The 21,366-nt window shown below is 41.5% G+C and overlaps 1 protein-coding gene across 5 annotated transcripts in view; it reads right to left on the reverse strand.

The window, feature by feature from the left end:
* Positions 1-2,545: 2,545 nt before the first annotated feature.
* Positions 2,546-21,366, reverse strand: part of HIVEP1 (HIVEP zinc finger 1) — a 204,361-nt gene continuing 185,540 nt past the window's right edge. For 4 of the 5 annotated variants that reach the window (XM_059724426.1, XM_059724427.1, XM_019494864.2 and 1 more), the window contains 2 exons: positions 5,652-6,166; positions 2,546-4,283 (listed from right to left, as the gene is read on the reverse strand). In XM_059724426.1, the coding sequence (XP_059580409.1) occupies positions 3,096-4,283; positions 5,652-6,166 (1,703 nt within the window). In that variant the 3' untranslated portion in view covers positions 2,546-3,095. The remainder of the gene's footprint in view (positions 4,284-5,651; positions 6,167-21,366) is intronic. The other variant, XM_019494867.2, reaches the window with a different exon arrangement.

Here is a 21,366-nt window from a genome sequence, read left to right on the forward strand (position 1 = left end):
ATAGAAAAAGCAGGATTTGGGTGTGCGTGTGTAACTAAATAGCAATATTTTGTGTACTATTTCCTTATATTAAGCTCATATGTTTACCTATAACATGATACATGCACAAACATATGTTTGCGTTCCACCACACAATCAGCCAAACATCTTATAGACTGATTTTCTTTACAACCCTGTCACATTCAGTCACTCTCTTTTCCAAGCTGATGTTACCATGCAGAAGTTGTTCAAACTAAACAATAGAGTAACTCACATTTGTTGTCCTCCTGAAAGAATGATTAAAATTCATGAACAGCTTCTCAGAAATTCATTATAATATTTTCACTTTGTAAAAAGCCCTAAGCAAGGACTTTTTCAAGAACATCAATTGTAAGGTAGATGAAATGACTAAGGTGGCAGAGTTTTTCTTAGCAAGCTTTTGGGTTTAAAAGCCCTCTGTGAGGCTGAGGAAGCATCTGCATTTGGCGTGTGCTTTTCCTGGATGAAATGAATAGTAAAGAGGCCAGAGGCTGGTATGTATGCAAGAAAGCCAGTAAGTGAAAATGTAAACTGAGGAGTCAGTGGGTGAGAGACAGGCTGGCAGGAAGAGCACACACCAACTGCAGATGCTTCCTCAGCCAGATGAAGGGTTTTTAAACCCAAAAGCTTGCTAAGAAAATGTTTTTCCAGCTATTTAGTTGGTCTAATAAAAGATATCAGATTTACCCAAAGAACCGTGTCTGCCTATGTCCTTAGACCAACACAGCTGCAACCTACACCTCTGTAAAATGGCAGAGGCATTAGAAGTTGCATTTTAGGACTTGCTCTTGTACTTAGTAAAATCAACCAAAACATTTCCACTCACTTCAATGGGAACAGGATCAGACTCTGAAATAACACGTAACCCAGCAATGCTTACACATTTTCAGCTGTAAGCGCAACCCAGACATGCCCAATACAATAAAAACATTGATGTTTGATATCACTACGTGGTTATACAATGAATATATAAATATGCAGCAATGACTTGCACACTGGTGGAATGCAAGGCACTCACACATTGGAAGTCCAGTCATGTGGTCTGTTGAGCACTAATACATTTAACTTCAGTTTGAGTTGAGTGCTTACTGGCTTAGGTGAGCAGCTCTTTAACAAAGCTCTATACAAAACAGGACTAACATGAAATTCACGTCTGAATAGAAGTGACTTTTCTCTTCCAGAATATTTGGTTTGAAGTGCTGGATTAACCTAATGGTAGGTCACCCTATTCATATTAATACTTTTAAATGTTGCTTCTTGAAGTCTGAGCTTATTCACTCATTTACATTGTTCCATTACCGTGCACACTGTAGACAATGGAGTATAGTACAAAAGCAGGTTAAATAGAAAGGTATAGGGTATAATGTTGCCCTTGAATTTAGAGCAATGCAGGATAAGAACTGCTCTCTTAAGTTAGTTACAGGTATCAACCCGAGCAATACAAACCAGTTAATGCTCAGTTCACTTCTGATTTTCTCTCCAGTTTTTTTCCCCAGTAGTTACATATGCACGTCCCATCTTTACTTTTACCAGAAAAGATGCATAACATTTTGGCCAATTATATACATTACTGAATTTTGAACATGTTTTTTGGGTTTAAAAGATCTGATACTACTTTGTAAACTGGTATTTTTAGCCCACCTGCAGATGGTTTCTAAAGGGGGAAAAAAGCAGCACTACTTTTGTTGAAAAGTTCTTTATTACATTAACTGTAGGATAATTCCAAATTTGTAAGAGAGCTGACCCTTCTGCAAAGTAGAATTAATGTGTTTTGGAATTCTGCAACCTTTTAGAGCTCTTTTGGTAACTTTAAAGTGTTTGCATCATACACAAGATAAATGAATCATATGCAATTCCAACATTTTGAAATCAGTCCGTATCCTGTATGCCCATAACGATTAATTTGTTAGAATACGGACAACTTAATTGTAAGCATAAACTGGTATTTTCTTTTTCTGAAAATATGCCTCCTGTAGCTGGAAGTAAAGATTTCTGAAATGAAGTACTCATTAGAGGCTAAGGAACAGCCTTGACAATTAGCACTGCAAAACACAGCCTCAGCACCATTTTTTGATGCCTGGAATAGTGCTGTTACAATTAAGGAGACACAAAAACTATTCCTTTCTTGCCCAACCATTTTTAATTAAATTTAAAATGTAGCTTTATGGTTCAAGACTACACATAAAAAGAAGTTTACCTTCACTTCCTTGCCATTTCTGCTGAGTGAAAAGGACTGTGACATTGAGACTTCAGTAATAAATGAATTTTTTTTAAAAAAGTGACCAATGGAAGCCTCTTATGAAAAAAGTTAGGAGTGAACACCCCCTGGAAACAATTTTAAAAAAGAAAGGCTTTGCTTCTTGGCAGCATGAAAAACCTGTTCTTCCCTCTTGATGGGTGAAACCATATTTACAGACACTTCACCAGCAACTTCCCAAATGAAAACAAGCTACTGGGTCTCTAGTCAAATAAGTGAGCTACAGATTTCACTAACTAGTAGCATCAAGCAGGCACAACATAAGCAATGTAAAGTCAGTAAACAAAATTTTACTGTAATATTTCATAACACAGATACTGTATTCTGTTTAAGTGTAAAGCTACTGTCTTACACAAGAAAGATGGACAGACCCTTTCCCCAAGACTAATATGGATACAATAAATATGGAGTTTTACATACTAGAACTGTACACAGAAACTTTGTCCCACAGCCATAAAAATTTACATTTAACAGTGCAACATATAATTTAATCATTTATTTCATCTGACAAAAGATGTTTGTACTTACTAAACACAAGCAACTACCTGGTTTTAATATACATATTTTATATATATATATATATATATATATATATATATATTCAATAATCTGTACAGGTTTCTAAACATAAAACTCCAAAAGGCACAATTGTCTATACAACATGTACAAAAATGGCTGGAGCTGACAAGAAACAACAATTATTGGTCAAGAGTTCATGATTGCACAAAGATTAGTTATGAGTTTGGGTCAGAAAAAAATGTGCTTTAAGGAAAGGAAGGTTTTCAAAGAAACCTGCAAGTGTTATTAAAAAAAAAAAAGTCTAGGTTGCTATTACAAGTCTGTCCTCATCATCACTGCTGCCATCACTAAACTGCACAGTATTCTGTCTTTGTGGGAATCTGGTAAACCTTTGTCCCTGTCTATCTGGAGAGACAGTTCGATGGACTGGGGACTTAGTTAAAACTTCAGAATTCACCTTCAAGAGGGGCTCTGACATGGAAGCCCTTTTGACCTGAACAAAAGAAACATCATACTTTGGTTTGACATGATTTGCTGGGTCAGCCTTTTCAGTGTCTGCCTTACATAGCCCATCAAGTCTTTCATACTCAAGTGATGAAGCAGGCTCTAAAATATTTTTTACACTGTACTGCTGGCCAGCAGATGCCACCTGAGGAGATACAGCACTGGTGATCTGATTGATGTCAGCTGCAGAAAAGCTCACAGAAGTCTGTTCTTGTTGAGTTTCACAGGCTTTATTGTTGGAAGCTGGTGTTTCAGGAGCTCCTGACCCATCTACAGTTACTGGACTGACCGAAGGGATTAAAGTAGGCAATGCTATGTTCAGTATTTGTAGGCCTGGAATGTGTGTCTGAGGGCTGGGATTGCTCTGAGATGAAGGGTTGGCAGTCAAAACCTGTAGGCCCACAGCATTTAGCGTAAGTCCAGAAGGATGTATTTGTGAAGCAATATTTGTATTCGTCAGACCTAAGATGTTGACTGTCTCCATGCCTAATGGTGGAAGAGATTGTAAACTTGGTGTACTCAGGCTCTGGATGCCAGGCACATTAATCTGACCTATTGGAATACATGGCACAACACTGTTTACTTCTGCAACTCCTATTGAATTGGCAGTGCCAGAGACTGCACAGGCTGTGTCAGCAAGAGCACTTGTAGTTCTGTGAATCACACTAACAGCAGGAATAGTGAGTTGCACTGGCCCGGCTTGAATTGGTACAAATGTAGAGTATGTAGCTAGGCCAGCAGGGACCACGTGAATTCCTCCTACAGGTATCATACCATAAGGTGTCTTGGCTTGTTGCTGTGAATGCAGAGGGAGGTGGCTAAACAGATGAGTTGGAGGAGCTGGCAATTCTGTGGCCCGGCGCTGACATTCTTGTGGCTTCTCATCTTGGATTTCCAGATAGGGTGATGCTGCAGAAGGAGCCACTATTGTTGTTTGCGTGCTTCGATCCACTGGTGGTGAGGGAAGTCTTATGGAGTGTGCGCTCTACGAAGCAACAAAGACATTTTAGTAGTCAGGTTATCACTGTATTTTCATTAAGTGAAAATACCCCAAAGGAGGCACAGTATGTTCAGATGAATGAAATGAAGTCAGTAAAAGGGGTCTTTCACTAAGAGGTAAGTTACCCTAGTTAAGCTTTCATTTGCCATTAGATAAGAACACACGGCATTTTCCTGCTCACTTTCATCTTGTAGTGAATTAATCATTTATCTGCCTATACTTGTAGTTTTGCAGTATTCTGTTTTTCTTTTAGAAAAATTACAGTAAATCAAATCAGTTCTCAATACATATTGTACAACCTGAAGAATAAACTACCTTCCTTTCTTGTTCTGCTCCTTCCCACATGTTGTTAGAACTTCTCGAAGCTTAATGCTCTTAATTCTCATACCTGATTTTTCATAAGCATTAGTACTCTCAAAGGTTGTTGCATTTCTTTTGAACAGCTTTTTTCCAGATATGGGGTATCAGGAACTTAAATGAAAAGAACTAAGTGTTGTTTTCACCATTCCACCAGCACTGTACACACATTTTCCTAAAATCATGCTTCAACAAGCCATGCTGGTTGGAGCATCCAAAGTTGTTTGGAACATCCAAAGTGGCACAGAATAAATGGATCCTTCTCCTATCAAAAGATGCTTTAGTTTAAGTGATGGTACACTGCGGCTGGGAGCCAGGAATTCAACACTTAATTCTTTTACAGCTTGGTGTTAATTCTATACCCTTCCCCATCTTGTTATTGAGTGTGGGCAACTATTGTGCAGGTTTCCTGCATCCGGGAACAGATGGCATGCTTTCTATTCTAGTACTCAGCACATCTGGAAGAGAGACGGCAATTGTACAAATTGTGCACACTTCTGTGGACAAAATCATACAGGATTAGATTAATACTATCAAATTAATTTCCTTTGGATTCTACTGATAATTTTATTTCTGAATTTCAGGATTAAGCTTCTGAACTCTCTTTCGCTTGACAGCTTAACACGCCCCACTCCAGTATCATTCTTCCTATGTTATATACTACTATTTATTCTTAATAATACAGTCAATCAACTAACATGATTCTTTAAGTTAAAGATATGTATACACATCTTTTCAGGATGCAATCCTAAACCACACCTATTTAGAAGTGGTGGTTTTTATATTACTATTTGTTATTATGCTCCTATATACCTGCATAGGAAGTACTTTGAATTTGTTTAACAAATATCAACATCTGTGTAAAGAGAATGAAGGAAGCAAACTATTTTGAAATATTACCAGAAAATAGGTCATCTCAATGTTTGATTCCTAACAAGTTTTTAAAAGGATATGGAGTGTGCTCCTCTACTTCCCATTAAAAACGAGTACTCTAACCTTTGTAACAACTACATTTGACGTTGCAGGACTCCTCAAAGCTGCTACTGTGTCTGGATAGTCTATAGACATCTGATGACCTGGGGATCTAGGAGCAATCTCAGAGGGTAAGGTATGCTCTGTACTTGCCGCCCTCTCCTGTATTCTTGCTTCATTTGCTTCCTGATGAGGGTCCATGACTGGTGACCTGGAATTTCGGCATTCTGACTGTATTGTGCTAAGCACAGTCATCTTCGTAAGCAGTGCTTTGGGCAAACCATCCATAGAATCTGTATGAACCCCAGCAAAACAATCTGCAAATCTGATTTCTTCGTCTGCACTTGTGACCTCCTGCAAGCTATTTCTAGATGGATGATGCTGAGGGCTGGCTGTAACTGAGGGAGTTGTAGAGAGGACTGATTCAGCTTGGCTGTCATCTTCATCATCATCATCATTGTCGTTGTCATCGTCATCTGCGCCATCAGAATCCTCCACATCAAATCCTGATCGATCATAACCAAATCTTTGCTTCTCACCTATGAAGCAGAACCAAAATAAAACTGATATAAGTAATTCCACTTAAAAAGGCCATATCCTGATGCAATGAAAGAAGGAGTAACAATATTCATCACAAAATATGCATAGAATACCACACAAAAGTGTATCAAGTAAGTTCCCTCTGTGTTGCACTTGATATTTTTTTAAAGTAGGTTCTACAATTCCATTTTCATTTTCTTGATCCACCTGAATCCTGTATTTTTGCTTCTGCACTGCTCTCACCTCTGTGAGTTTCCAATTCTTCTTCTAACCACCTTTGTACTAACAGTTTCTTTTAGTAAACATTTACTCTGTAAGGAGAATGGAGTATTGATTTCCTGATTCATTAGGTCTGTAGTACTGACATATCAGACTTGTTTGCCAAGCTTATCAGTGGGATACTCTCAAGTATTTTACCGACTTATCGGCTTGTGTTCTTGAAGTTAATATGAATCACTTCTCAAAAAGATTTTGAAAGTTGTAAACAGCAAGGGTAAAGTCTAAAATTAGAATTCACTAGCATTCTTCACCTTTAGAAAGTTTTGAGTGAATTATCAATAGATTACCCAAAGTGTCTGAAGACTTAGTATTGACAACAAAGTTCTAATCTTGCAAATGTGTAAGCTTATATGTAATATTATTTGTGTTAGTCCAAATGATATTAGGGCTAAAACTGAACCAAAATTATTCTTTTTTGCTTGTCACCAAAAACCCAACTCCAGTTTAGTTTTAGTTAGTAAACCAAACTACAGATACTGTTTAACTGCTGATAATCACCTAGTTTTGTATCATAACTAGGGAAAAGAGAATATTCTTCAGTAAAGAGACAAAACCCATCTGTTGTATCCGACTCCAAGCCAGACGGTTTGAAATTACATTTGATAAAAGACAAAATGCTTGAATACACTCATACATTTATACTGGATTAAAGGTCTGTCTGCTAATATCTCCAAAGAAAGTATCAGTACAAAACATTTGGCTCAGAAAATCTCATATTTAAAGATGGCTGGTTTGGATTAGTAAAATTTGAAAGAGTCTCCATTTAAGGAAACTTGCACACAGACTTATTGTCAGGATGAATGATTATTATTATTTATTTTCTTTTACAAGAATAAAGACCTACTATCAGTATCTTGTCCAGCTAGGACACCACAACTAAAGTATGCATCACACACACAAAGATGCACACACTGGGGTTATAGGTAAAAAAATTAATACCTCTCAGCAAGTGATCTAACATTTCAAGTCTTTGATTCCAAATAAGTATTGGGATTAGGATACTGAACAGCCCTAACTGTTTCTTTGTGCAATATAGTACTCTATGAATTACTGAAACAGGGATGATGACTTTCTTTAAAGACTTGTAACAGGCATTACCTGACATTACTAAAAGCACTTTACATTCACATCCATCGCAATGATACTACTGGAAAAAAAAATGATATGTTTTAGAGGGCATTCATTTATGATTTTCACCTGCAAACAAAGGCTACGTACAGGTGTTCAACAAACCTTCGGCAAAATCGCTCTCATTTCTGTGCTTTACTCTAGGTGCCCACATTTAAGTTAGAAGGAAGCTGAATACGTTAGCTCTTGTGGGGTGGGAGCTTGGAGCTTACCTGCATGGCCTGAGCACAGCAGGTAAGAGAGGCTCTAGCATCCCTCCCAGAACGTCCCACGGGCTCCCCGGGCTGCAAAGAACTCCAGAGCGGAGCCAAATAACCAAGCCACCCGATTGGCTGGTGGGGACATTATGGCCACCCACCTGGACCCGATGTGACAGCAGCTTATCATGACCACAAACCATCAGCCAGCCAGCCCACTCATGCCCACTCAATGCACCCTGTGCCCACCGTGTGTGTGTGTGTGTGTGTGTGTGTGTGTGTGTCCCAGGGTTGTGTGTGCAAGTGTGAGTGTGTGTATGTTCAGGATGCCTGAATTCTGTGTCTGTGCGCATGCTCCCCCTCCCACACACAGAACGCAAGCATCCTGGACACGCACACAAATGCAGACACACACAGAACCCAGGAGTCCGAGGCATGACTGGACCACTGACTTTCACATGGCTGATGAGGGCAATCATGGGCAACTTCCTGTTCCCCAGGGCGATGGAGAGTTGGTTCTATGCTCTCAAGGTTCTTGATTTCATCATTGGCGATGTCATAGATTTTATAGACATTAGGGCTGGAAAGGACCTAGCAAGATCACTGGGTCCAGCCCCCTGTACAAGGGGCAGGAAATCTGCTGGAGTCAAATGATCCCAGCAAAATAGGCATCCAAGTATGTCTTAAAGGTGTCCAGAGTAGGTGCCTGCACCACTTCTGGGGGGAATCTAGGCCAGACTCGAATGGTAAAGAAGTTTTTTCTTATGTCCAGCCTAAAACAGTCTTCCCAGAGTTTGTGACCATTAGACCTTGTCTTCCCTTGGGCTGCTCTGGTGAACAGATGTTCTCCCAGTTCCTGGTGCACACCCCTTATATACTTATAGGTTGCCACCAAGTCCCCCCAGTGCCTTTGCTTTTCCAGGCTGAAGAGTCCAATGCCTCTCAGCCTTTCCTGATAAGACCTGTTCTCTTGTCTTCTGATCATGCGTGTGGCTCTCCTCTGGACTCTCTCAAGCTTCTCCACATCCTTCCTGAAGTGCAGAGCCCAGAACTGAATGCTGTACTTCAACGGTGGCCTCACCAAGGCCAAGTACAGTGGGAGGATAACATCCTGTGTCTTGCTTGAGATACATCAATAGATGCAAGACAGGGTTTTGTTTGCTTTGCCAGCTGCAGCATGGCATTGGTGGCTCATGTTCATCTTGTGGTCAGTCATGACCCCCAAGTCTCTTTCAGTCATGGTGCTAGAAAGTGTAGCACTGCTGAGCCTATAAGTATGATGTGAATTCTTTCTTCTCCTCCAAGGTGGAGCATCTTCCATTTCTCAGCATTGAATGCCATCAGGTTTTGACTCACCCACCGTGCGAGCCTGTTCAGGTTGGCCTGAATCGCCAGCCTATCCTCTAATGTGATCACACTTCCCCATAGTTTGGTGCCATCAGTGAATTTAGCCAGTCTTTTTCCGATACCTGAATCCAGACTGTTTATAAATATGTTAAAGAGTACTGGTCCAAGTACAGAGCCCTTGGGGATGCAACTGGTCATCATGAACCATGTCAACACGGTTCCATCAACTATCACTCTCTGGGTCCGACCACGGAGCCAGGTTTCAAGTCATCAGATCATAAGGTCGTCGAGGCTGCAGTTCCCCAGTTTAACTGCCCCTCCCCACAATCCTCGTCATGGGCCTGACCTATCCTCTCCTGCTTTGGTTCGTGAGGCCCTATGGGGGTAGCTGGACTGCCGGAAGGAGCATTTCAGCTATGGACCAGGCTTGGCACTGCGAGTGCACATGGGGCAGGGATGGCAGAGGATGAGTCCCCTGCCGATGTGTGTGTGGTCGCAGCCTGACACCATGACAGACTGTCTGGATCCACAAAGTCCTGGCTGAATAGTTCCTCACACACGTGGACTGGGAACCCTACCCAAATGAGTAGGGCTGGAGGACTTCAAGTACCCACATCCTGGCACTGGGCCATGGGTTTCCTGCCATGGACTCCTCTGGCCCAGTCATGGGCACCGCTGCCCACAACCAAGGCTGCCTGGGCACCATCCCCTCTCCATCCCCAGACTCCCTCTCCCCTCAGGGCACACCAGGATGCGGGGGAATGCAAGGAAGAGATGGGCCTCATTTTAATTAAATAATGAAGCTGTCAAACTGTTAGTGTGTTTATTAAACAAAAGCTGGGCAACATTGAGCACTCTTGAACTTGGAATCTTCTTCCCAGTTGAGAGAATGGGGAAAGACCCTGCTTGCACTGGGCAGTTATGCTGTTGAGGGGGGAAGGGAGGTGGGCAGTAGCGGGGGGAATCAACTTAAACACGAAACCTTGGGGAGGCAGGAGGAAATGCCACAGATGAAACTGCTGCCCTCCTGTTTAATTAAATGCTGCAGCTGCCAAACTTTTCATGTGCATAATAAAGAAAAACTGTAGAACACTGCCTGCTCCAGAACTTGGGCCAGAGCCCAGGGGGCTGCCATTCCTCACAGAGATATGCTGCTCCTCCACAGCAGGACCTGGACATGCAGTGGCATAGCCTGGCCCAGTGGGACACTTCCCTCATCCTTGTTCTCTTTGAGGCTTTGCACCTATGCTGGAAACCACCAGTGCCCAGGAGTAGCAAGTTGGCCCTGGAAGGAAGGCTGAATCAATGCCAGGACTGGCACCAAGTCTCAAACACCCTGGTACCTGTTCTCTCCCAAACTGTTGCTCCTTAGAGTGGGCCCTACTAGATGCCTTCTTGCCTCCTTGGACCATCAGTCAGTGGGTCCAATGTGCCATATATCCTTTGCTAGGGTCCCCCAGTGTCTGCCAATCAATATGCAGTGTACAGCATTCCCCCATGGCTGTCATCCAGGCTCCCCCCACCCCTGTGGAACTACTGGCTATGTCCAAGGGAGAAGTCCCTGGAGCAGGGCTCTCCATAGGAGGGCAGGGGAGAGGAGGTGGGCGGCAGCCTGCCGCTCTACTCCGGTCCAGGAGGGCAAGTTTCCCTATAGGAAGGGACACTGACATCACTCAGAAATGTCATAGCTAGATCCCAAGTGGTCTTTGACCCTGTGCATAAACTCCTTATCCTGGCGTTGCAACTCTCTCAGCTCTGTAGCGGTGCATGTGACCTCTCTCAGAGAGTGACTGGCTATCCACAGACTTCATTCTTGGACCTTCACAGCACGCTCCTGGTCCTCAATGGCTTGTTCAAGTGCTGTAGCACTGTGGGTGCAAGCAGTCACCAGCCTGACCATTTCAACCCAACACTGATGGTCGCCTTTGGTCCTCATGTTGCCGGCACCATCTACACACATCTCTGATGCTCTGCAGGTGTCTAGCCAACCATTCTGGATCCAGCATCTTAGGCTCCACAACCAAACGTGATGCCTGCAGACAAGGGAGACAACAAGGGGCCTCTGATGAGTCCCCTGCCTGGACCCTTTTCCTGGCCTGGGGCTGGAAACCACACAGCTCTGGATAACCTGGTGCTGACCTTGACAGAATGACTGTACTGCCTCCCAGCTGGAAAAAGTTGGATGCCTAAGTTCCATCTACTTGATGTAGGAGCTGGGAGGGCTGGGAAACCTAAGCATCACCATCGGAGGTTTGAGCCTTCTCTGGTTGTCCAGAAGAAGAGGGAGGGAGTAAGGAGGGGTTTTGCTAAGGAGAATTCCCTTTTCCTGCTGCACCTTACCTGCAGCAGTTCTCATTCGTAGCTGCTTTGCCAAAGTGTGTCCAGAGGCTCATCAGCGAAAATGTGCAATTTTGCCTGTTGGTTACACTTTGGCTATGGGGGTTGAAAAAAGCTTTCAGTGTACATCAGGATCTGTTTGAGTTACAGTATGTGTCAGTTGGATCCAAGTAAACATGCTGGCTTCTCTCAGGAACGCAACATGACTTTGAGGGATGGGGCAGTCTGTTGATAATTACCTAGATTTATGGTCCCACTCAATATAACACAGACTGATATACCTCCAACAGTAGGGAAGACTGAGCCTGGTGCCTCTGCTTCATTCCAGGCCAGTGGTGCAGATGTTGTGGGGGGCGGGGGAGAAGGTTGTTTGAAATGCACAAGGCCAATGAGGAGCATCAATGAATCAGTATCATCAGTCTTCCATGTGGACAATCATTGAGCAAAGAGCACAGTGAACATCAGAGCAGGCAACTATATCCTTCCCCATGAGCATGCCCCAACTTACCAAGGAGTCACATTAGACCATTCCTTCACCTATAAGCATCACATTCAGAAAGTCATCAGTAAAGCCTCTGCAAGAGTAGCTGCCTTAAGACATTTAGTCAGCACGACAACGGGTGCCAACTTCAAAGTGCTCAGACCACCACACATGCAATGGTGTATGCCCCAGCACATTACTGTGCTCCTGTACGGTCCAGAAACTGTCTCACTAAAAAGCTTGATATTGCACTTATAACAGGATACACAACCGGCAGACAAAGTTCTTTGGGTAAATCTGATATCTTAAATTAGACCAACTCATATAGTTGGAGAAAATTCTTCTTAGCAAGCTTTCAGGTATAAATACCCTTTGTCAGGCTGAGAAAGCACCTGCAGCTGGTCTGTGCTCTTTCCGGATGGAATGAATAGTAAAGAACAATAGGATAGGATGCACAACTTGCACACACACCAATGTTTTCCTTGCATTCTTGGATATTAGACCAAGTGGCATAAGAAGACAGACCCTAGCCACTCTCCTGCTACCAGGTTTCTGGGCCTGAGGAGAGCCTGACAGGCTGGGTACTGTGGGCTTGTGTGTTACGCTATATTTAGATAAGGGGTAGGGTGAATATAAATGAAATGATTGTTCAGAGTAATCCAGTTTGAAATCTATTCATGCAGCATCAAATGAGTCCCCCATTGGGCACGGCCTTAACAGACAAGTGTGGGTCAAGCTGAACGGACTGAGATCTAGATACACACAGCACATGCTTCAAAACAAACTGTATAAGATGAACATCTTGGACAGCCCCGTGTATGAATGTGATGTCCATAATCAACACAGCACTTAATTGAAAGCTTTACAAATGCCCAGACAGGGTAGATCAAATCTGCACACTGAGCGATAATACGACAGTGGCTCATAGCTGGCCAGAGGAAACAGGGCAGGAGGGAGTGGGGGTTTAACAGGGTGCCGCAAAGCCCCAGGGGTTGCCAGCAGAATGCAACATAACACGAGTCACAATGGGATCTGGTACACACGTTCATTACGGCGCTCTAACTTACAGCACTGAAGTCTGATAACACATCCATTCAGCATTATCTTAGAGTGGGATCTGCCACTTTTACCTGATGTGACCTGACCATCTGTTCAGTTATGGCTGTAGAGAGCTTTCTGCATGCCTACTGAGCAATAAGTATAACTTGACCAAAACTATTCTAAGGGACTCCTATTCCTGAAATATAATTAAATTATACAAATTATTAACACAACCAAACAGATAAGTCACATATATTGTACAGCTTCTGTCCTTTACCTTCTCATCTCTGTTTCTGAAAAGAACAATAACACTTTCTGCATAATCAATTTGTAATTCAAACTTAAGAAAAACCAACCCAAGCCTTCCTGTTTGCGTTCTTTCTTAACTGGATGCATCAGCTTTAAAGCCATTAATAAAATCTTACAAAACTTTGGGTAACATATGTACTTCTTTATTTCTGCCTTTTATAATAATGTGTTGGGTCAGTGAGTTACAATGCTTTTGGACTCAGCTTCTATTATTTTTAAGTGACATCTACTTGCAAAAAAAACATGAGTTAAGAGTCAGTAAAGGAGCAACTCTACTTCAGTGTTCCCTGGGATGTCATCCTATACAGGCAACCTCCGCTTAGCGCTCTTAATTGGTTCCTGAAAAGCCGAGCTTGAAGCCAAACAAGTGTTAAGTGAAACCGAAAGTATTTGACGATCCAAGATGGCGACTGCAAGCATTTGTAATGACCCGAGATGGCAACTGTGAACATTATAATGAAACTCACTGAGCACTAAGTGAAACCGGGTATTAATTTAAAACAAGCAAAACAGTGCTAAGCGAAACAGTGTTAAGCAGGGGTTGCCTGCATCTTCTTTTCAATACGTACCAACCACCTTTCCTACAGAAGTCTATCTAAATCACATTTGTAAGTCTATCAGCAAGTACATCTATCTGAAATAACTGTGATTGGATCTTCACATCTATATAGCAAGCAAAATAAAAGAAAATGGACTTGTCTTGACAAAGAAAAGTGGTAGAGTTTACGTTAGGTTGAACTCACAAGTGTTCTAGTTGTCCCCAGTCTCTAAATCTGGCTTTATGTCTAGGTTCTCTACTTAGTGATTTTTGACAAAAGAGTTTTACCAGTTTTGTGCACTTCTCAGAGAGTTCTTTTCAAACTTTCTTCAGATTATTATGAGAGCTACTGAGTTTTTTATACACATGCACTTTGCTATCTGATGTTTTCAAATTTGTCTACACTGCTCCCAAGAGCACAGTTATCCAGATATGAAGATTTTGCTCTGTTGTAGCTCTATGCTTTTAAAAGGACTATGGGAAAGTATCGGCTGATGGAGAGAAAAAGTGAAAGGCGTTATACAATGCTAAAGACAGGAGGTGTGAAATTTGGATCAGACATTAAGCTAAGATTTGTGTTTTGTAGTTATTAGGTGCATCTACACATACAATTAATGTGAAACAATAAACTCCGCAACAGTTCAAGCCAGAATAAACTGCTCCCTGGTGCAGCATCCACATGTGCACCCAGGACAGCAGCAATTTGAGCCAAGGTGGAGCAAGTCTGGTTTGGCAGGGGGCACAGGGGGTCAGCCCTGGACTCCAGGTGGTGGCACTGCACAGCAGAGGGGCTGGCTCAGGCAGGAGGCTGCCGCAAGCATGGAGCTGTGTGGCTAGGCAGCAAGCAGGAGTCTGGCCAATTTTTTGCACATGCAGTGAGCAGCTACATGTGTTTCAGTGCAGTAAAATTACACTGCCATAAGATAGTACTGGTCCCCGACAATACTAACTGCTGTAAGGTAAGTTTACTGTCCCCAAATACCAGCGCACATGTAGACAGTGATGCTTTACTGAGGAGCTAATTAGTCTATTCCACAGTAAAGCTCATGTGTAGACACACCCACTGAGAAATAACCAGAATTGTTATGCAAAACTATGTTGTTTCTAATTGTAGAAAACAGCTGTTAGCTTACTTTACACAGGAGCTGACACAGTGTTAGCTTATTAACTAACACCATCAGGCATTATGTCATACAGACATTTTCAAAGAATCAGCATACCAGGATTCACATAATTGTAATTGTTTTCATTTTAGGTCAGTACCAGCAAATCTATACCTTCATTGACTGAGTTCCTTAGCAATATTTTTAAAAAGTATATTCAGATTTATTCTTTACTAGTTTTACTAGAAGAAGTACAAGTGCTTTGTATTAGTATTAATGCCTTATATCTTCTCTTTTGCACCTATAATTATAGTAATTTTCAATAAAAAAATAAAATTTTAAAATAGAGGTAAGTTCATTCCTACAAACTACAAAACAAGAAAGGGGCTGAGCACAGTAACAATGTTTCCTGAACCAAGAACACTTGCATACACATTTATTTGGCTTGAGATTTGGTTTCTTTTCATTAAGGTCCAGGTCCATAATATCATAAAGAGAAAGGACTGATTTTATCTTGTACTTACTGGTGCACAGGATGCCTCTCTTAGCTAGATTACTTACAGCATTCAGCATTTATTTTTAAGGAGCTTGTTTGGTTTTTTTTAAACAACTTAGAGGGTACCTTTAATTTTATACTTTGTACTTTTAGGTAAATTTTAATCAGCTGCAGCATATGTTGCAGAATTTGGCTTACATACTCACTTTGATGTGGTCTGAATAAAATCATGACATAAAGACTAAAAGATAGTTCAATGTTATTAAGCCAAAACCATGCCCTAATTTATAGTGAGAATTTACTTATTCTAAACAACATTTAAAAATAATACCAAATCTCACTGGCAAATACGGCTTATGCATATATCTCAACCTCCTGGCATCAGGTGGAATAAGGGGGAAAAATTGCTCGTTGGACTGGTTCCTTAAAGGCAGGACTCTCCAATAGTCCATTTCTGACTACTGTTTCTCAACTTACCTCCACCACCCTTTGTGCTTGCCAGTGTCTATTTAACTATAGTTACCTACAGCTAGAAGCTTGCATTGTAGATGAGGTGACATGGATGAATACAGTGCCATGACTCCCACACTGCTTTCAAACATCAGATGAAAAAAAAATCACTCCAGAGTTGCTCTGGAAATACAGAGAGGAGCAGACTCATAAGGATAAAGGAGAGGGTGTGTGCATGCACACTTACACATGTGTATGTGTGTGTACACATGTATACACACACACCCCAACAGCTTAGCTAAGGCTAAGAAGTGGCATTTTCCAAGGGGTACCTTGTGCCTACAAAAGTTGAGAATCACTGTATGTATTTTATATATATACTCCAGTGAGATATAAAGGAGTGGGTCTCAAGGGATGCAGTGGTGAGGATACCTCCCCGCCTTATAGCACTGCCACCGCTGCCCCTGGCCAATCCAAGTGCAGGGACAGCCCCAGAGCTGCTCCAGCTGCATGCTGTTGCAACCCAAGGTGCCAGGCTCAGCAAGGGGATACCAGTGACATGCAGATTCCTCCTTCCAGCACCTGCCCTTCTTTCTCCCCTCCTTTCCTCCTGGCTGGGAGCAGGCACTGTAAGGAAGAACTTGTGTGCCACTGCCTCCAGTTGACACAGACACAGGGGGGCCCCAGGGCCACTCCTGACCTGCTCCTGTCCCATACTACAGAGAATGGCTGTGATGTGCACATATTCTTCCAGTACCTGCTCCCAGCTAGTGGGGCACATCACAGGAAATGTGGAAACAGGCTGCTGGCTAGCAGGGCAGGATTAATGCATAGGCAAACTAGGCACATGCCTAGGCCCCTGAGCTGCAGGGGGCCCCAGTTCTTCCTGCCATGGCAGTGATGCAAATGGCCCCATCTACTTCCTTTTCCTTCCCTTCCCCTTCCCTCTGCCAGCCTCACCACCGTAGTGGCTGCTTCCTAGTGGTGGCTCTAAGCCCCACGCCCTGCGCCAGGCTGGGGAAGGGGGTCTTGACTGGCCCAGGGCCCATGCGTTTGTTTGCCTAGGGACCACTAAAGGGTTAATCTAGCCCTGCTGGCTACAGCAGGGAAGGAGTGGGTCTGGGTCTTCCCTCCAACCTCCTCTGCAGGTCTGCTGGGAACAGCAGCACAAGTGTTGGAAGGGACAAGAGTCCCCTACTTTGTGTGCCTGCTTCTTACCCAGCTCCCCAGAGTTACACAATGACCCGAGGGTTCCAGCCATGCCTCACTCCCATGGTCTGAGGGGCAGCCATCAACCCTCTTTAGGAAATCCTGGCTCTGGACCTGGATGTGCATATACAGTCCTTCTCCACCTTTTTAGACTCAAGGCAGCTGTCAGGAAAAAATGCCAAGTTTTAGCTTTCACTAGTTTCTTGGCCAGGGAAAAATAGCAGCAATCCTTTTCTTACATAGAACTCAAAGATGACAAAAGTTCAGAATGTTTTTAAACAACGGAATTTCTATTTGTAATTTCTGGGTTTATACTCCAAATCGTTTGTGGGTGTTTGTACATCTAACAGTGTGCCAAAGAACCCTGGTTGAGAGTCACTGATATTATATGTGCACACATACACACACACATGCACGCACACAGTTGTGAGAGGTCCCTCAGCTTTTGTTATTAATGAGCCCTTGGAATATTATCTAACATTATTGAAATTTCCACTTTCTTTTACAGAAGAGAAAGAACTATAAAGACAATTGATCTTTAGTTATAAGGTATAATCTTCTGGATGGGATGGCAAACTGAGGCTGTAACCACTTACTGTAACTGAAAGGGCCTTTGGCACTTTTTGTAAGAGCGGGCTTGTTAACCAAAGTATACTGGCCCAAGTTCTAGTTTGGTAATTATATTTTGCCCACTTAAGGGCCTGTACAATTTTAGTTGAGAAAATGAATTCCTATCTTAAACTGCCTATAACATTGCTGTACACTGTTAAATAATAAATGCGCTTCCCCATACCTGATTGCTTTTTTGAAGTGGATGAAATTAGTTCTGTGGTTAATATTATGTAAGTTTGCAAAACAGTGTGGGAAATTTTAGACTTAGAAGTGCTACATAAAGCCCAAAAATCTAAGTTTGGGGTTTTTTTTATGACAGTTCCTAGGTTTCTCAAAATGGGGAAAAAGTTTTATCTTCTCAACACTTAATAAGGCATTTTTTTCTCCACTGCATGTCTGATCCAAAGCTCACTGAAGTGAATGCATCCAAATTCTTATGTAGTAAAAGGGCAGAGCTACATCTGAACCTCAGCAGATGTAGACATTTATATTTAGGGGTCTACTTAAATTGTGGTTAGATTTACTAATTTTTGTGGGCTAGTCACAGCATAAAGAGCAAATTCCACAGACATTTTATGGATGAGCACTAGCGGCCCCACCCCGAAGCACTGATTGGCTAAGAGGCCATGGGGGAGGGGGGAAGGATGAGAGGGTGGCCACCATCTTGACTGCTGGCTGCCCTTTCTGTGGTCCTACCCCTCAACATTGATTGCTGGAGAGGCCCCAGGGGAGGGAAGAGAGATGAGGGAGTGGCAGCCATAGTTTACCTGTGATTTTCAAAACTTAATTACTTTAAAATCATAAAATTAGTTTTCATTTTAACACCCTATGGCTCTTTTGCTATATGATGGCTATTTCCCTTTCATATTTCAAGCTCACACCTTTTGGCAAAAAATATTTCAAAATATTCTTGAGAATTTTTGAATTCTTGCTCAAAGATGGCTGTGCCATTTTTTCTTCAAACTTTTCAAGGCTATTCCCTATAGAGGACACAATCACGCCTGTAATTTTTTTAGCCACATACTTGAGAATGTCACAAAGAGAAACTGGAAACAAATCTGTACAGGGGAACAGTCTCAGAAAATTTCACTATGGATTTTGCTAGCAACCTAGCCATAGGATTTAATAAACCCAAAAGTTTAATCCTACATATAAGTAAATAATTTAAGAAATTACAATTTCTTAGTTCCCTTAGTTCCTTGTATTTTGATTCCCTCATTTCGTGCTCTGTCATTACGTCACTATTTTGTTTATAGTGTTGATTAATTAGTTGGAGGAAGCTGGACTCTAACATCCTTTTACCCCAAAGAGGGAAAGAAAAGGCTTCAAGTTCTTCTGCACAATAGAATTAGTGGGAATTATCAGTAACTTAGTATGTCCATTAGTGACAGTGCCCAGAGCTGACTACTCCATGCTCTACCCTTACCAGCTGTGCCATTACTAACTTGAAGACTGAAGTTTATACTAGAAGAGCTCTATTTTTGCACATCCCTTATTTACTTTAAACAACCTTTTCTACTGGAGTCTTTGCGTTACACAGTTTTAGCAGTGCTATTCATGTTGCTATTATCAGATGGCATACCACAGCAAAGATTCTTAATTTATAATTCTTCAGTCTTGATTCAGATACAACTAAGAAGCCCACTATATGATTTCACTTTTTAGATCCTGATTCTGTAATGACTTAAGCATATAAACAATTTCCTATGAAGTCAAATGCAAAAATTTAAGGGAAGTATATATTATCTTGGTGATCCCATGAAAAAGATGCAAAAGGCAAAATGTCCCAGGATGACCCTAGGCAAAATTAAAATCATGAAGGAATTAGAATTCTACAAAGAAATGGTTGTGGTGAAGGTAAGAACACTGGAATAACAAATTGTTTTTCTTAATTTAATTTTTTGTTAATGGCTGGGCAATTTTTTGCTGAAGCTTATCTAAATATGTTGGTCCGTGACAAAGGACACGCACAGAAAATTGCAGTCCCGACCCCTTAAATTTTGCCAAGTCACAAGAAACTGAAAACAAATTTACAATGAAAAACATTCGGTAGCCGAAACTTTCAGTTTCACTATAAACTCCGCTTACAAGAAAATGAGGGTATTTCTTGCCAAAGAATAATAACCTAGCGTGATAAACACCAATATCTTCATCACTGCGTGTTTCCTGGTCTTAGTTCAGAATCTGTTTACCACTTCAACTTCAAGCTGAAAAAATGTCTTTAAGGGCCCCTCTACACATGCAGGTAAAAAGGCACAGTGGGATCTAATACACGATCCACACAATTGCATCTCCTGTCATGCGATCCTGGACTCCCCCTGCACTGGGTCTGACATCTGCAAGCCCCACAACTGAGAAGGCTCACGGCTAGGAACACTGCTGCCACTGTGAGCCTTATCAGCTGAGGGGCTCTCAGTAAATGGTGCATCCGTAGGGTTAAATATCCCTTGGGTGATGGGGCTCCCAGCCACAGGAGAGCACTTGGTGACAAGTTCAATTAATGGTGCAATTAGAACAAGTGACAAAGTTATTATACATTTTTTGTGGAATAAATTTGTAGCTTATTGCTTGTTTTATGACACCATTATCCGGTTGAACATGTAGCTGGGTCACAACTTAAGGCATGATTAACTAGTTAAGAATGTCTTAAGCGTAACATGTAGAGGAGGCCCAAGTTCTCAACTAATTAAGGTACATATTTGACAGTATCCTTTACTGAAGTTCCATAAATATATTATATACCATCAACAAAATCATAATCATAATCAACAAAATGGAAATATTATCAAATATGACAGTGTATTATTATTAACATCCCTTGTATTTCATTACCACATTTGTAATGCAGAGACATAATCTATTTCAGAGGATTAAAATAGTCCTGAAATGAACATCACCAATGCCACTTAGACGATTTAATTGCTTGTCAGCTTTACAAGTAAACAACCAACTCCTACCCTATGAAATAAAATCAGCAGCTATATTCAAAATGTGATAATTGTCTTCCTTACTCTATTCTCAGTTTAATGTACAGAAGAATTTCACTTCTGCTTTAGCCACTGTCCTCTGCTCATCAACATCGGACTCACAGTGACATCTACTGGGTAAAGTTCAGACTGGTAGAACCTTATGTTCTTCAAAGATGAGAAGCGATACATACCTGAACTGGAAACTACATAAAGTAGAATTACCTGCCTTCTTTTAAGCAAGGAGTGTTATTGCACTATCAAGGTGTAGGATACAGATACTAAATATTGAATAATATACATTAAATATTATAGTCTCAAGCCAGGAGGAATAAGAGCTACACCACTCTTTATGTACTGTACATTTAATTGTGCAAATTAGACAATTGGTGTAATAACTAATTTAAAAAGAAAGCATCCCTGAAAGTTATAAATAATCAATTACAGCTTCTTCTGTATCTGAGTATTAAAATCAAAAGTTTTCATTGAAAGTTTTTCATTATTTTAATATCCTAGGGACAGTTTTGCTAAAAACAGTGAAGCAGTATTAGCTAATCCATATTGTTGAAATCCAGTTTATGAAATATGATAAGAAATAGCTTCCTTAGAAATCCCTTAGTAAATTAGAAACATATGATCTTTAGAGAGGGATTAATTGGGTGTTATGTGAAAAAGATAACTCAGTGTAAAGTGTATGCAACTAAAA

The sequence above is a fragment of the Alligator mississippiensis genome, chromosome 3 (assembly GCF_030867095.1).
Source record: "Alligator mississippiensis isolate rAllMis1 chromosome 3, rAllMis1, whole genome shotgun sequence".
Lineage (NCBI taxonomy): Eukaryota > Metazoa > Chordata > Crocodylia > Alligatoridae > Alligator > Alligator mississippiensis.